This window comes from Lithobates pipiens, unplaced genomic scaffold (genome assembly GCF_037356315.1).
Source record: "Lithobates pipiens isolate NorthernLeopardFrog02 unplaced genomic scaffold, aLitPip1_a1.2 Scaffold_47, whole genome shotgun sequence".
Lineage (NCBI taxonomy): Eukaryota > Metazoa > Chordata > Amphibia > Anura > Ranidae > Lithobates > Lithobates pipiens.
The window spans coordinates 5,513,090-5,530,329 of record NW_027507871.1 but is presented as its reverse complement, the minus strand read 5'-3'; the positions used below and the strand labels follow the sequence as shown (position 1 = coordinate 5,530,329).

Here is a 17,240-nt window from a genome sequence, read left to right as displayed (position 1 = left end):
TTCATCCCAAAAGTGTTCAGTTGGGATGAGGTCAGGGATCTGTGCAGGGCACTTGAGTTCCTCCACACCAAACTGGTCAAACCATGCTATCACATCCTCCATTCTTCTGGGAAGGCTTTCCACAAAAGTTTGGAGGGTGTCCGAGGGAATTTGTGTCCCCGTACTTTTGGCCATATAGTGTGTGCAAGAGTTTTCAAAAGTACTTAGTCTCTCACACTTTTTCCCCCATGGCCATTATAAAGGCACCGCTATTTTGCAAGTAAGTTGCTCCCCACAGTTGCTTTTGGAGGAGTTGCTCCCCACAGTGGCTTTAACAGCCTCCACTCTTCTGGGAAGGCTTCCATAATATTTTGGAGGGTGTCTTTGGGAATCTGTGCCAATGTGGTAGGTTGGGTACTGATGTTGGTTGAGAAGACCTAGCTCGCCATTGGAGTTCCAATTCATCCCAAAAGTGTTCAGTTGGGATGAGGTCAGGGATCTGTGCAGGACACTTGAGTTCCTCCACACCAAAGTGGTCAAACCGTACTATCACATCCTCCATTCTTCTGGGAAGGCTTTCCACAAAAGTTTGGAGGGTGTCCGAGGGAATTTGTGTCCCCATACTTTTGGCCATATAGTGTGTGCAAGAGTTTTCAAAAGTACTTAGTGTCTCACACCTCTTCCCCCATGGCCATTATAAAGGCACCGCTATTTTGCAGGTAAGTCTATTCTGCTTTATGGAGAAGCCATCGGGGGAAAGTGACACCATCACAACAGCAGTGAGTTGGGTCAAGCTAGGAATTCTGGTAGGCTTGCTATGCCAGCCTTACAAACATGTGGTCTATTTTAAGAGCCCAAAAGACAGAAGACGTTAGGAGGACTTAACACTTTTAGATGGAGTAGACCTTGTCACTACAACCTCCATGTTGGAGTTATCCAGTGCATGCAGTGAAATCCCAACATACCCCTGCCAGACAGATTTCCAATTCCAATAGTTATACTGACCTCCATCAGCTGATATCCTGTTTTGCAAGACACCACGATATAATCTCTCAACTGATACTCCCTCTGCACAGGACTGATTATGGAAAATGCATCCTGGGCCATGGGCGTTGGGCATTTGACAGCTGTAGGAAAAGAAGCACGATTTTTAGGAATCAGTCATCAGAGCTGCATTGCTACAGGTTACAAAGGATATTTTCTAAACACTTGCCTGTACCTGGAAATCATCCCTGGGGCTAATTAAATAGGAGCTCCGGGCTTCCCCCACAAAGTCTAAAGTCAGCAGCTACAAATACTTGTAGCTGCTGACTTTTAATATAAGGACAGGCATCCAGCGATGCCCAGTGATTCTTCAAACAGCATAGCAAGTAAGGGGAAGTGAAGACTCCTACTGTGCTGAGCGTCGTGAATGGTCCTGTAATCTTCTGGGACCTGTGATGTGTCCCAGAAGACTGCAGGGGAAGGACGTCATATGACATCCTACAGGCAGGAAGTGGTTAAATCAAGTGCTCTTTGTTTTTGGTATTTTCGTCATTTTTATTGATGCTGCTTTTGTAAGCAGGGGTTAGTACCCTTTTTTTTAGTAAGGTCCCTCCCCTGGGTGGGTGGAGTTAGTCATCTCTATATATTATGGAGCAGGAGGAGCCTAGGGCAGAGGGTTATGGGAAAAGACTACCCTAGCCAGGGCTGGACTTACCATTGGGCTTGACTGGGCTACAGCCCATGGGTCCCACCCGCCAATGCACATAGCCGAGTGTACTCGGCTCCGCTCACAGTCACGCCCAGTCCCGCCCTATGATGGACATAACACAGGGACTGAGCGTGACTGTGAGCTGAGCCGAGTACACTCGGCTACTCTCAGCTCCGCTCGGGACTGCGAGAAGACCCGAGAGCTGCCGAGAGGACCGGAGAGCTGCCGAGAGGACCGGAGAGCTGCCGAGAGGACCCAAGAGCTGCCGAGAAGACCCGAGAGCTGCCGAGAAGACCGGAGAGCCGCCGAGAGGACCCAAGAGCTGCCAAGAGGACCAGAGAGCCGCCGAGAGGACCAGAGAGCCGCCGAGAGGACCAGAGAGCCGCCGAGAGGACCCAAGAGCTGCCGAGAAGACCGGAGAGCTGCCGAGAGGACCGGAGAGCTGCCGAGAGGACCCAAGAGCTGCCAAGAGGACCAGAGAGCCGCCGAGAGGACCAGAGAGCCGCCGAGAGGACCAGAGAGCTGCCGAGAGGACCAGAGAGCCACCGAGAGGACCAGAGAGTCGCCAAGATGCAATGCGAGACTGCAAAGACAAGGCTGCAAATGACACTGGGACAAGGCTGAAAATTACAAGGCTGCACTGACAAGACTGCAATGACACTGGACAAGGCTGCAGATGGATGGACAAGGCTGCAGATGGACACTGATAAGGCTGCATTGATGGGCATTTAAATGTAAGTTTTTTCCTTAAACTTCCCTCCTAAACTTGGGGTGCGTGTTATACGTCGATAACTACGGTAATGTATAGAAGGTAGGGCCCGAAAGTGACTCATGCCCAGGAGCCCCCACCACCCTAAGTCCTGCCCTGACCCTAGGTATACTGACAAGTAAGCTTGTGAAGAAGGAAAAGAAGTCCCAGAAGCCGCACATCACACAAAACCCTCATGCAAAGAGTGGAAGTGGCCTTGGCCTAGACTCCGTCCAAACCACACCCCCTGACATGTTTCACCCCGCCCATGGGGCTTTCCATGACTAAGCCCTGTGGGTAGGGCGAAACATGTTAGTGGGCATGGCCTGAATGGAGTCTTGGCTGAGGCTACTTTCAGTCTTTACATGAGGGTATTGTGTGATGTGGGGCTCCTGGGACTACTTTTTCTTCTTCAATGACTTCTATGGAGCTGAGATGAGTTCTTTCCCTGCCTGCATTTCCAGATGGTTGTCGGCATATAAAAATCTACTAGAGCCTGAAGCAGCACCCTCAATTCCTTTGTATGGGGTCAATTGTATGGAAATGAACCCTTTTGCCCTGATGGAGAACCCACCTATGGGAGACCTAGAGTGAGGATCATGGAGGATCATGGAGAAGCTAGGTGGCTATCCTGTTGTTAGTGTTGGACTTGCACTGTGCAGAATGTGTATGTCAAGTCTGTGAAGAGTAAAAGTGAAGATCTTGTTGAAAAGAACTATACATTTCCGCACAACCAGTAAACCCATTCTATGGCATTGTTAGGGCGCTGACAGCGGGAGAAAGTCTTTAGGACCCAGCATCTGTCAGGGCACCAACAACAGGAGAAGGGCCTAGGATGCAGCATCCCCAGCAGCACATCACTTGGTCCTTTATAAAGAAGTGTATCAGTGCTTGAAGTTGCTGACTGATCTCAGCTTCTTACCCGTGTTCCTGTGGTTCCTGGCTCCTGCGTTCCCTAGTTTCTGATCTGGCTTGTTCCTGACCTGTTTGCCTATCTCCAGTTCCTGACCCCGGCTTGTCTCACGGATGCCCTCTGCCTGCTTCTCATATTTGACCCGGCTTCCACCTGACTTTGTCTGCTCTGCTTTAAACCTGGTTCTGACCTTGGCTTGGGTTGACTACTCTATTATCTCAGTGATTTTACAGACCGGTCTCACATCACAGGCGCCACCTGCCTGCAGACTCTGTTCATCACAACAACAGCAACATCACCTGGTCCTTTATAAGGAAGTGTATCAGTGCTTGAAGTTGCTGACTGATCTCAGATTCTTACCTGTGTTCCTGTGGTTCCTGGCTCCTGCGTTCCCTAGTTTCTGATCTGGTTTGTTCCTGACCTGTTTGCCTATCTCTAGTTCCTGACCCCGGCTTGTCTCACGAATACCCTCTGCCTGCTTCTCGTATTTGACCCGGCTTCCACCTGACATTGTCTGCTCTGCTTTAAACCTGCTTCTGATCTTGGCTTGTGTTGACTACTCTATTATCTCAGTGACTTTACAGACCGGTCTCACATCACAGGCGCCACCTGCCTGCAGACTCTGTTCATCACAACAGCAGCATTCCTGAGCTTTCTGCAAGCAACTTCCCAGGAGACCTGTGCTGCTTTGTGCCCCGACTCCTCCTGTCTCACCATCAGGGGAGTCTGGAACTTAGCTGCAAAGGAAGCTCTCTCTCCAATGGTCTCCAGCACCCGGTACGTGATAAACAAGCATTGACAGTGGGGGAGAGGTGCAGTTCTGCATCCTTACCCTGGGCTCTAGATGAACCTATCTCCTGTGTCCAGGATTGAACATCTGTCCCTAATGGCGGGTAACTGCTGGATATGCTGATACATGCTTTCAGCTGCAGGCAGCCCCAGCTTCTTTCAGCCCGTCATTGAGTCCTACAGGCTGAGGGTCGGGGGTCCAGCCTCGGGTATTCGCAGTAAACTTCACCAGTTCAGGACGTGTAAATGTGCCCCTAACCTAAAAGCCACCAAAAACGACCTTCATTTTTGCCTTCTACGTTGATTCCAATTCACCAAACTGGAAAAAATCTCCCAATTTTTTTTTAAAGTTTGGGGGGAAATGGAAACCTCTCGATTTGGCTCATCCCTCCTGGCCATACACACACAATGAAAAATGAAGATGGGTCGTGGGGCACATAAAGCATTTTACAAGTTTCGTCAAAGTTTTCAGCAAGGCGTTCTTGAAGCTAGTAAAGGCAGGACATGGCTCTGGTAGCTGGTGCACTGTGGGGAAATTTGGCTTTCCTCCAATGAAGTGGGTGAATCAATTATAAGCGTGAGACTGAAGGACGGACATCGCCCGCTCTCTTACCTTTGGTTGTGTAGTGCAGTTTCCACCCTTTGCTGTCACCAGAGTCATCGGTGTGGAACAGAATGTCCACCTTGTTGCTCAGGGTCTTCAGAGTTCCAGGAGACTTCCGTCCACAATAACTACCCAGCAGGGTGCCGCCGGCAATCACCTGACAGCAGGAATGCCAATGTTAGAGCCACATAGAGTACAACACAGTGTTAGCACTTACCTTACAGCACCGGGCTTGTGGGCTCAGTTATGACCAAGGACACCACTCCCCTTGATTTTGGCCTTCTAACAAATCGGCCCTTGGTTGTGTTCTTGTATGACTGTGTGTTTGATAAGAATTTTATAAGAATTTCAGCTCCTCTGGGGCTGATGGGAATATCTCAGGGTGATCTGTAAAGCACTGTGGGTGCCATAAACAAAAAAAAAAAAAATACAAAAAAGTGGAAATAGGTCCTGTGGAAGTAAAAGTCAGCAGCAGAGTGAGGTACAGGACTGCGCCAATTTTTAAAGTTTTTGCACAAATGTTAAAATCTGATTTTTTTTTATTTTGCTGGAAGTATCTGTAAACCTCCAAAATGTATATATTTTCTGAAAAGCAGAGACCTTGGGGGAATAAAATGGTGGTAGTTGCAATTTTTTAAGTTGCACATTATTTTTGCAGTTATTTATCCATATTTAATGGAAAAAAAATACATTAAAACGGATTTCAGTGCAAAATTATGGAAGAGCCCTGGGGCCATCAAAAAAAAAAAATACAGAATTATGTTTTTGAAAAAAAAAAAAAAAATTCAGAATTCTGAGTTTGAAAGTCAGAATTCTGAGATTAAAAGTCAATATTATGAGATTTAAAGTCAGAATTCTGAGATTCAAACTCAGAATTTTGAATTTTAATCTCAGAATTCTGTAAAAAATATATATTTTTAAAACTTACAATTCTGACTTTGTATCTCAGAATTCTGACTTTTAATCTCAGAATTCTGTTAAAAAAAAAATATATTTTTAAACTTACAATTCTGACTTTGAATCTCAGAATTCTGACTTTCAAACTCAGAATTCAGATTTTTTTTTTTTTTCAAAAACATAATTCTGTATTTATTTTTTTTGATGGCCCCAGGGCTCTTCCATACAAAATAAAACCCAATATTATACCAATTTTTTTTTTGGGGGGGGGGGGGGGGTTTGCATCGAGTAACTAGATAGAAAACATGTATAGTCTTCATGGAATCGTAAAAAAAAAAATTCTCCACGGGTGACGCTTTAAAAGTCTTTAGAGGTCATGAGTTTAGAGTTAACTGTGAAAGATCCCAGAATTATTGCTCTCACTCGACTTTCACAACAACACCTCACATGTGCGGCACAATTGATGTTTACATACATGTCCTCGCCCCATGCTGCGCTTTTTAAATGGAGTGTGTTTTTAATTTTTTTTTTATTATTTTTATTTATTTGAAATGACTTATTTATATCTTATTATTTATTTATATATTATATAGAAACATAGGGAATTAATGGCAGAAAAGGGACAAAGTGCTCCATCGAGTCTGCCTTTTTTAACTTTTCTTTTTTAATTTAGACATTTGTCTATTTATTTATTTTTTTTGAGTTGTTTTTATTTTTTTATTCATTTATTTATTTTTTACACTTTTTAATTTCCTTTACTTTTTTGCTATCACAAGGGGGCTAACAAGGGGCAACAGATGTTGTTGCCCAGTTAGGGTTTCCATCTCATTTAATCATTTTTATTTTGTCAATTTGCCTGAAAGATTTCAGTCCTTATAATATTCCAAGTTCATTGTTTTTTTTTAACCAGACAAGTTTATCAAATCTGACCTGACCCACCGTACCCGTCAGTGCCATGGAAATTAAATATTCACTAACTGTTTTGTTTATTGAATTGTGACCTTCGTGGCCCTGATACTTTACCCCGCGTTCTGCCTACCAAAAGGGAAACTCCGGCCAGAAAAAGAATTTTCACATATTATCTGCCTGTTCCTCTCGTCTCTGTCACTTATTATTATTATTCCAGTTGTTGAATTTGGGTCCAATTTTGGCCCAGATGACATCATCTGCAAGCATTATCCAAAAGAGTGGGAAGAATGTTCCTTACATTGGTGATCAGTGAGAAGAATGTTCCTTACATTGGTGATCAGTGAGAAGAATGTTCCTTACATTGGTGATCAGTGAGAAGAATGTTCCTTACATTGGTGATCAGTGGGAAGAATGTTCCTTACATTGGTGATCAGTGAGAAGAATGTTCCTTACATTGGTGATCAGTGGGAAGAATGATCCTTACATTGGTGATCAGTGAGAAGAATGTCCCTTACATTGGTGATCAGTGAGAAGAATGTTCCTTACATTGGTGATCAGTGAGAAGAATGTTCCTTACATTGGTGATCAGTGAGAAGAATGTTCCTTACATTGGTGATCAGTGAGAAGAATGTTCCTTACATTGGTGATCAGTGAGAAGAATGTTCCTTACATTGGTGATCAGTGAGAAGAATGTTCCTTACATTGGTGATCAGTGAGAAGAATGTTCCTTACATTGGTGATCAGTGAGAAGAATGTTCCTTACATTGGTAATCAGTGAGAAGAATGTTCCTTACATTGGTGATCAGTGAGAAGAATGTTCCTTACATTGGTGATCAGTGAGAAGAATGTTCCTTACATTGGTGATCAGTGAGAAGAATGTTCCTTACATTGGTGATCAGTGAGAAGAATGTTCCTTACATTGGTGATCAGTGAGAAGAATGTTCCTTACATTGGTGATCAGTGGGAAGAATGTTCCTTACATTGGTGATCAGTGGGAAGAATGTTCCTTACATTGGTGATCAGTGAGAAGAATGTTCCTTACATTGGTGGTCAGTGAGAAGAATGTTCCTTACATTGGTGATCAGTGGGAAGAATGTTCCTTACATTGGTGATCAGTGAGAAGAATGTTCCTTACATTGGTGATCAGTGAGAAGAATGTTCCTTACATTGGTGGTCAGTGAGAAGAATGTTCCTCACATTGGTGATCAGTGAGAAGAATGTTCCTTACATTGGTGATCAGTGGGAAGAATGTTCCTTACATTGGTGATCAGTGGGAAGAATGTTCCTTACATTGGTGATCAGTGGGAAGAATGTTCCTTACATTGGTGATCAGTGAGAAGAATGTTCCTTACATTGGTGATCAGTGAGAAGAATGTTCCTTACATTGGTGATCAGTGAGAAGAATGTTCCTTACATTGGTGATCAGTGAGAAGAATGTTCCTTACATTGGTGATCAGTGGGAAGAATGTTCCTTACATTGGTGATCAGTGGGAAGAATGTTCCTTACATTGGTGATCAGTGGGAAGAATGTTCCTTACATTGGTGATCAGTGAGAAGAATGTTCCTTACATTGGTGATCAGTGGGAAGAATGTTCCTTACATTGGTGATCAGTGAGAAGAATGTTCCTTACATTGGTGATCAGTGGGAAGAATGTTCCTTACATTGGTGATCAGTGAGAAGAATGTTCCTTACATTGGTGATCAGTGAGAAGAATGTTCCTTACATTGGTGATCAGTGAGAAGAATGTTCCTTACATTGGTGGTCAGTGAGAAGAATGTTCCTTACATTGGTGATCAGTGGGAAGAATGTTCCTTACATTGGTGATCAGTGAGAAGAATGTTCCTTACATTGGTGATCAGTGGGAAGAATGTTCCTTACATTGGTGATCAGTGAGAAGAATGTTCCTTACATTGGTGATCAGTGGGAAGAATGTTCCTTACATTGGTGATCAGTGAGAAGAATGTTCCTTACATTGGTGATCAGTGAGAAGAATGTTCCTTACATTGGTGATCAGTGAGAAGAATGTTCCTTACATTGGTGATCAGTGGGAAGAATGTTCCTTACATTGGTGGTCAGTGAGAAGAATGTTCCTTACATTGGTGATCAGTGGGAAGAATGTTCCTTACATTGGTGATCAGTGAGAAGAATGTTCCTTACATTGGTGATCAGTAGGGATGAGCCGAACACCCCCCGGTTCGGTTCGCACCAGAACTTGCAAACGGCCCCCACGTTCGTTACGAACGTTAGAACCCCATTGAAGTCTATGGGACTCGAACGTTCGAAATGGAAAGTGCTAATTTTAATGGCTAATATGCAAGATACTGTCCTAAAAAGGGTTTGGGGACCCGGCTCCTGCCCCAGGGGACATGGGTCAATGCCTAAAATGTTTTTAAGAATGTCCGTTTTGGCGGGAGCACTGATTTTAATGACGATTAAAGTGAAAAAAAAAGTGAAATATTCCTTTAAATATGGTGCCTGGGGGGTGTCTATAGTATGCCTGTGAAGTGCCACGTGTTTCCCGTGTTTAGAACAGTCCCTGCACAAAATGACATTAAACGGAAATAACACCATTTAAAACTGCTTGCGGATTTAATTTTATATCTGGTTCCTGCAATATGGATGAAAATCATTGAGAAAAATGGCATGGGTATCCCTCCCTGCCCATTACCAGCCTATTTGGGTCTTGTACGCATATTAAGGGGAACCCCGTACCCATATTAAAAAAAGGAAATGCGTGTGGCCCCCAGGCCCTATATACTCAGAACAGCAGTATACAGGCGGTGCAAACAAGACAGGGACTGTGTAGGTTTGTTGTGTTAAGTTGAATCTGTTTGTCATTTTCAACTGGTACATTTTTAAAGTGTAGCTCCAGTCAAAAAAACTATTTTTAAGCTTTTTGGAAAACATAGGGAAGGGTTATCACCCCAGTATAATTTGTTTTGTCGTCCATCTTTTTTCATCTCACTTCCTGTTGTCTCCTTCCATTTGCAAGTAGGAGATGTTTGTAAATTGGATGTTTGAAAGTAGGGGCCTGCCCTATATGCTCTGCAGAAATGGCGGAACAAGGTGTTGGTTTTGCCACAACATTGTAAGCCCTCAAAGTGACTCTTGGTGGGCGCTGGAGCGCCCTGCTGTGAACGATTATATCAAGAATTGTAATTACATGCCATTGTTGAACAGTGGTAGAAAAATTGACCTTTGGTGGTTGTGGTGCTGGTGCCACAACACTATAAGTCCTCACCGTTACTCTGGGTGGGCACAGGAAGGGGCCCTCCTGTGAAATATTATATCAAGAATTGTAATTACATGTCCCTGTTAAACAGGGGCAGAAAAATTGGGCCTTAGGCACTGGTGCTGGTGCCACCACACTGCAACCTCTCCCATATACTCTAGTTGTAGTGCAGGAATTAGCCCTGCTGCAAAGCATTGCATCAAAAATTGTACTTAAACGCCCCTGTTAAACAGGGGCAGAAAAATTAGGCTGCTGGCATCACCCAGAACCAAAAATGTTCTTCCAACATATCAGCGGAGGAGGAAGAGGATAGACAATCAACATGACAGGACAGTCACTCAGCATCAGCATAGGCAGTCTTGAAGGGATGTGGTATTTCAAAAAAAATTATTCGGTTACATCAGCTTCAGGTGCTTGGTAGCTGTGGGTGATCCAAGACTGATTCATCTTGATGAAGGTCAGTCGATCAACTGATTCGGTGGACAGGTGCACCCTGTGATCGGTAACAAAGCCACCAGCAGCACTGAAGGTGCGTTCCGAAAGAACGCTGGATACAGGACAGGCCAGTAGCTCAATTGCATACTGTGCAAGCTCTGGCCAGTGATCCATCCTCAAGACCCAGTAAGCCAGAGGATTTTCGGTGGGAAAGGTGTCCAAGTCTGACCTTGCCCCTAGGTATTCCTGCACCATGTAAATTAGACGCTGGCGATGGGTGCTGGAACCGATCATACCTTGGGGCTGCGGACTAAAAAATTGTCTGAAAGCATCAGTCAGACGGCCACCTTCTCCACCGCTCCTTCTGACCGATGCCTCAGCAACACGTTGTCCAGGACCAGGAGTTTGTGACCTCCCAGTCTCTGGGAACGCGTTGCACAAAGCTTTCTGCAAGGCCTCCCGGAGATGTCTCATCCTCTGCTCCCTCTGCGATGGCAAGATAAGGTTGGCAACCTTACCCTTGTACCGTGGATCAAGGAGAGTGGCCAGCCAGTAATGGTCCCTCTCCTTGATCCGAAGAATACGAGGATCCTTCCGCAGGCTTTGCAGGATCAGGGAGGCCATGCAGCGTAGGTTAGCTGAGGCATTCGGTCCGGAGTCCTCTGGGTCACTAAGGACAACATGATCCGCAGCTACCTCCTCCCAGCCACGTACAAGTCCACGTGTTTCTTGGGACTGTAAATCATCCCTATAAGACTGCTGCTGCTGATGCTGAGTGCCAGCCTCCACCTCCATGCTGACACAATCATCCTCCTCCTCCTCTTCCTCCTCCTCACTCTCTTCCTGTGTGATGGGTGGCACAGCAGGAACACTGTCTGGATAAAGGGGGCCTTGAGAGGCAAGGAAGTCCTCCTCTTCCTGCCTCTGTTCTGCCTCAAGTGCCCTCTCCATTATTCCACGCAGCGTATGCTCCTAAAGGTGGACAAGAGGTACAGTGTCACTGATGCATGCACTGTCACTGCTCACCATCCTTGTGGCCTCCTCAAACGGTGACAGGACAGTGCATGCATCCCTGATCATGCCCCACTGGCGTGGTGAGAAAAAACCAAGCTCCCCTGACCCTGTCCTGGTGCCGTAGTCACACAGGTACTCATTGATGGCCCTCTGCTGCGTGTGCAGCCGCTGCAGCATGGCCAACGTTGAGTTCCACCTGGTGGGCATGTCACATATAAGGCGGTTCTTGGGCAGGTTCAACTCCTTTTGGAGCTCAGCCAGCCGAGCACTGGCATTAAATGATCGGCGGAAATGCACACAGACTTTCCTGGCCTGCTTCAGGACATCCTGTAAGCCCGGGTACCTGCCCAAGAACCGCTGCACCACCAGGTTAAGGACATGAGCTACACAGGGCACATGGGTCAGTTGTCCCTGTCGCAAACCACCATTCCTGGCTTAAGCTGGCGTGGCGTCAACCACCTCTCAGCCTGCCCCTGCAGAGCTGACAAAACATCCGCCCCAGTGTGGCTCCTGTCCCCCAAACAAACCAGCGCAAGCACGGCATGGCATCGTTTTGCCTGCGTACTTGCATTGCCCCTGGAACGCCTACGGAGCACCGCTGGTTCTGAGGACAGCACTGGAAGAGGCCATGGAGGAAGAAGAAGAGGAGGGGGTGGAGGAGAGAGGTGTGTCACAACCAATAGTAGCATTTTGGAGGCGTGGTGACGGAACAACCTCCAACACTACTGCACCTTGTCCTGCATCCTTCCCAGCAGCCAGAAGAGTGACCCAATGGGCCGTGAAAGACAGGTAACGTCCCTGTCCATGCCTGCTGGACCATGAGTCAGCGGTAATATGCACCTTACCGCTGACCGCCCTGTCCAGCGAGGCAAGGACATTGCCTTCCACATGCCGGTAGAGAGCCGGAATCGCCTTCCGTGAGAAAAAGTGGCGTTTGGGGACCTGCCACTGAGGAACCGCACATTGTACAAACTCACGGAAGGGGGCCGAGTCTACCAACTGAAAAGGCAGCAGTTGAAGTGCTAGCAATTTAGCCAAGCTAGCATTCAACCGCTGGGCATGTGGATGGCTGGGAGTAAACTTCTTCCGCCGGTCCAGCAGCTGGGGCAGGGACATTTGCCTGCTATAATCGGATGTGGATGTACCACTAGCAGAGTTCCCGGAAGCACTTGGCTGTGACACACCTAATTCTACACCTTCATTCCTCTCAGAGCAGGTTTCAGAGAGGACTGAAGGTCTAGTGGGGTTGGAGATGCCAGCTGATGAGGAGCAAGGAGAGGTCCGCTTTGTTCTTTGGTGTGGGTCTTTGAGGTACGCTTGCCAACGAGCTGCATGGCAGGTCAACATATGTCTGGTCAAGCATGTGGTGCCCAAGCGGCTGATGTTTTGGCCACGCGAGATACGCTTGAGACATATGTTGCAAATAGCAGCGGTGCGATCTGATGCACTCGTCTCAAAAAAGGCCCACACCAAAGAACTTTTAGAATAACGCGCAGAGGAAGCGATCTGCGCAGGCGGAGCTCTGCGGTGTGATTCAGTCGGTGTGCTGCCCCTAAGCTGGCCCCCGGAGGGCATCCTGCCTCGTTGGACATGTGCCTCCTCCTCCTCCTCCTTCCTCCTTCCAGGCACCCACGTGGAGTCAGTGCCCTCATCATCCCCTCCCTCTTCATCGCTGTAGCAAACCTGGCAGTATGCTGCAGCTTGTGGAACATGACTGCCAGATTGCTGTCCTTCTTGAGCATCCCCTCTCTCTGCGCTCACGCTACTGCCTTCCTCTAGCTGAGTGTCATCATCAGAGCCCACCAAACACTGGGCATCCTCCTGGAGCATGTACCCAACACTGTGCTCAAAGAGTTCAGGGGACTCCTCAGGAGGACGTGGTGGGTCTAGGGAAGGAGTCACTGATGATGACATTGAGACGAGGGACGACGATGCGTTGGCAGCTGCTTTGCTAGTACCCTGAGCCTGGGTGAGTGAGGATGAGGAGGATGAAGAGGGCTTGGTCATCCACTCTACCAAGTCGTTGGCATGTTGCGGTTCAACATGTCCAGCTGCAGAAAAGAAGGACAAGCATGTCCCATGGCCACGTGCTGATGACAATGCACCGCGTCCACGACCAGCACTGTTGTCTCTAGACACAGAGCCTGCTTGCCCTCTTTTATCGGCTCGCGCCTGTCTGCCTCTCCTTGCTGGCCTTCCAGACATGGTAATGGCCTGAAGGGAGTTGGGTAAAACAGTAGTTGGGTAGTTTATATTGTGCTGGAGGCACACAACACCCACTAACTCCTGCAGATGCCTTTATTATAGAACACCAGAGATAAAGGGGTATATACAGATGTATACTGTGCTGTGCTGGAGGCACACACAACTTCCAATAACTCCTGCAGATGACAATTGGGCCCAAATAGAGAAGAGCTATGTAGGTGGATATAGTGGTATGTACTGGGTACAGAGCACGCAGACAGCACGCACTATCTCCTGACACTACTGACTGCAAGCTCTATTATTAAAGATGGATCACTAGCTATATAGGTGAGGTGAATATAGTGGTGTATACTGCGGTCAGGGCACAGACAATAACCACTACACAAGAGCAAGATAGGAAATCAGCCAAAAACGATTGGTGTGTAACTGTGTTGAAGGTACACAGAACACCCACTGCTTCAGACGCCAACACACTACACGAGGCCGCCTCAAAGGCGGCCTTATATAGTGTGGGGCGTGCACTACACAGCCTGAGCTATGATTGGCCACAGGCAGGATGCCTGTGGCCAATCATGGCTCTCCTCACTGCTGGCGATGCGATTGGTCAAGCATGCGGGGTCACAGTGCATGCTTGGCCAATCACGAGCCAGCAATGCACTGCGCCGTCGCAGTGCATTGTGGTCCGCGCGCGCCACACGAATTTTGACGCGAACGGACCAAGAGTTCGGATTTCGCCGAACGGACGAACAGCCAATGTTTGAGTCGAACGTACGTTCGACTCGAACACGAAGCTCATCCCTAGTGATCAGTGAGAAGAATGTTCCTTACATTGGTGATCAGTGGGAAGAATGTTCCTTATATTGGTGATCGGTGGGAAGAATGTTCCTTACATTGGTGATCAGTGAGAAGAATGTTCCTTACATTGGTGATCAGTGAGAAGAATGTTCCTTACATTGGTGATCAGTGAGAAGAATGTTCCTTACATTGGTGATCAGTGAGAAGAATGTTCCTTACATTGGTGATCAGTGAGAAGAATGTTCCTTACATTGGTGATCAGTGAGAAGAATGTTCCTTACATTGGTGATCAGTGAGAAGAATGTTCCTTATGCCACGTACACACGATCAAACAATCGGGTGGAAAAGTCCGGCAAACTCAAGTCCGCCGGACAATCCCCCCGTGTGTAGCCTCCGGCATAGTACGGCGGACTTAGAAAGTAGTTTTGCACTCCAATCTTCCCGCCGGACTCGCATTTCGGCGGACAATCCGGCCGTGTGTATGCCAGTCCGCCGTACTTTTGAAATGAACGGACTTTTCCCGCCCGGAGAAAAGTCCGCTCATTTCGAGCGGGTCTCCGTGAAGAAGACGTCGCTGGCCCCGCCACCTGGTATGGACTTAAAGGGGAACCCCAACGCCGAAAAAAATCGGCGTGGGGGTCCCCCCAGGTCCACATCAGACCCTTGTCCAGGCACGCTACCCGGCCGCTCGCCCCCCCCTCCTGAGCCGTACCAGGCCGCGTGCCCTCAACATGGGGGGTGCCTTGGGGAAGGGGGGGCCGCGCGGCCCCCCCACCCTAAAGCACCTTGTCCCCATGTTGATGAGGACAAGGGCCTCTTCCCGACAACCCTGGCTGTTGGTTGTCGGGGTCTGCGGGCGAGGGGCTTATTGGAATCCGAGAGCCCCCTTTAATAAGGGGGCCCCCGGATACCGGCCCCCCACCCTATGTGAATGAGTATGGGGTACAATGTACCCCTACCCATTCACCTGTGAAAAAAGTACAAAAAAAAAACCACAACACGGGGTAAAAATAGTTTATTGCACAGCTCCGGGGGTCTTCCGTCTTCAGGAGGTCTTCTCGCCGTACTCCTCCGCTATCTTCTTCTAGCTCTTTTGCTAGCGGAGGAGCCTGGCTTTCTTCCTTGCCGCCGCCCTTCTTCCGACTTCGGGGGTCTTGTCCCCCTCTTTGGTTCTTCTGCCGGGCCACCGCGCCTTCTTATAGCTCTTTTACAGGCGGTGGCCCGGTCTTCTGTCGCCGCTGTAGTCGCTGTCGTCGCCGCCGCCGCCTTCTGTTCTTCTCTTCTTCTCTTCAGATCTTGACTCGTCGCTCCCTCCGCTCACAATGGCCCCGGCGCGACGCGCGGCAATGCCGCACGCCCGGTCCCCGTCATTGTGAGCAGAGGGAGCGAAGAGGCAACATCTGAAGAGAAGAACAGAAGAACAGAAGGCGGCGGCGGCGCCGGCGACAGAAGACCGGGCCACCGCCTGTAAAAGAGCTATAAGAAGGCGCGGTGGCCCGGCAGAAGAACCGAAGAGGGGGACAAGACCCCCGAAGTCGGAAGAAGAGGCCGCGGCGAGGAAGAAAGCTGGGCTCCTCCGCTAGCAAAAGAGCTAGAAGAAGATAGCGGAGGAGTCCGGCGAGAAGACCCCCGAAGACGGAAGACCCCCGGAGCTGTGCAATAAACTATTTTATCTTGTGTGTTGTGTTTTTTTTGTACTTTATTTTACAGGTGAATGGGTAGGGGTACAATGTACCCCACACTCATTCACATAGGGTGGGGGGCCGGTATCCGGGGGCCCCCTTATTAAAGGGGGCTCCCGAATTCCGATAAGCCCCCCGCCCGCAGACCCCGACAACCAACGGCCAGGGTTGTCGGGAAGAGGCCCTTGTCCTCATGAACATGGGGACAAGGTGCTTTGGGGTGGGGGGGCCGCGCGGCCCCCCCTTCCCCAAGGCACTCCCCATGTTGAGGGCACGTGGCCTGGTACGGCTCGGAGGGGGGGGGCGTTCCTGGCCGGCCCTTTCCTGGCCGGCCAGATAGCGTGCTCGGACAAGGGTCTGATGTGGACATGGGGGGACCCCCACGCCGTTTTTTTCCGGCGTTGGGGTTCCCCTTTAAGTCCATACCAGGTGGCGGGGCCAGCGACGTCTCCTTCGCGGGCCCCGCCTACCTGGAGACGCGCTCTAAATGAGCGGACTTTCCTCCGCGTGTGTGGGCGAGTCCATTCATTTCAAAAGTAGGGCGGATAGTACAGCGGCCTTAGTACGCCGTATTAGTCCGCTGAAAAAGTGCCATGTGTGGGCAAGTAGCCCGTTCGGAAAGTCCAACGGACAGTCCGGCGGGAAGTCCGCCAGACTAAGTCCGTCGGATAGTCGGCTACGTGTGTACGCGGCTTTACATTGGTGATCAGTGGGAAGAATGTTCCCCTACAGCTGCTATAAATATGGAAAAGTTGAATTTTCGGAAGTTCTCAAACAGCTCACTTCTTGGTAAATGTTAATGCCAAACTTCACTTAAAAGGGGAAGTTCTGCTTTTACGCATTCGCCTCCTCTCCTCTTCAACTTTTGGCACTTTATTTTTTGGGGGGTACCCGCTCCCACTTTCTGATCACTTCGCAGAAGTTCAGCCCCCCCCCCCCTCTCTTTGTCCACAGTCTGGTCACCGGTCCCAGAAGGCTGCGGTATTAGTCACAAATCGCAGCACAGCTCACAGATGCACAGCGGGAACCCGCAAGGACTCACAGCCAGCTTCCCACACTAAACATCCCGGTGACCCAAAGTCCAGTTGAGGACAACGCTGGATCCCTGGACAGGTAAGTGTACTTTTTTTTTAAAAGTCAGCAACTATGTTTTTTTTTACCAACCTTTAGGCCCCACAACCAACCACTGTCCAAATCTTTGTGCCTCAACCTCTGCAACATCTCCTAAATACGCCCCTTTCTAACCAACGAAACCACAAAGCTCCTAATCCACTCCCTGGTTATCTCTCGCCTCGACTACGGCCACTCCTCCCTCATTGGCTTACCTTTATATAAGCTATCCCC

General features: G+C 48.4%; 1 protein-coding gene across 2 annotated transcripts in view; it reads right to left on the bottom strand.

Moving 5' to 3' along the window:
• The window catches only part of C1R (complement C1r), a 65,669-nt gene that overhangs the window by 24,081 nt on the left and 24,348 nt on the right, over positions 1 to 17,240 (bottom strand). The window contains exons 6-7 of one of the 2 annotated variants that reach the window (XM_077467141.1): positions 4,736 to 4,883; positions 985 to 1,106 (exon numbers count right to left, since the gene is read on the bottom strand). In XM_077467141.1, coding sequence (XP_077323267.1) covers positions 985 to 1,106; positions 4,736 to 4,883 — 270 coding nt within the window. The remainder of the gene's footprint in view (positions 1 to 984; positions 1,107 to 4,735; positions 4,884 to 17,240) is intronic. The other variant, XM_077467142.1, reaches the window with a different exon arrangement.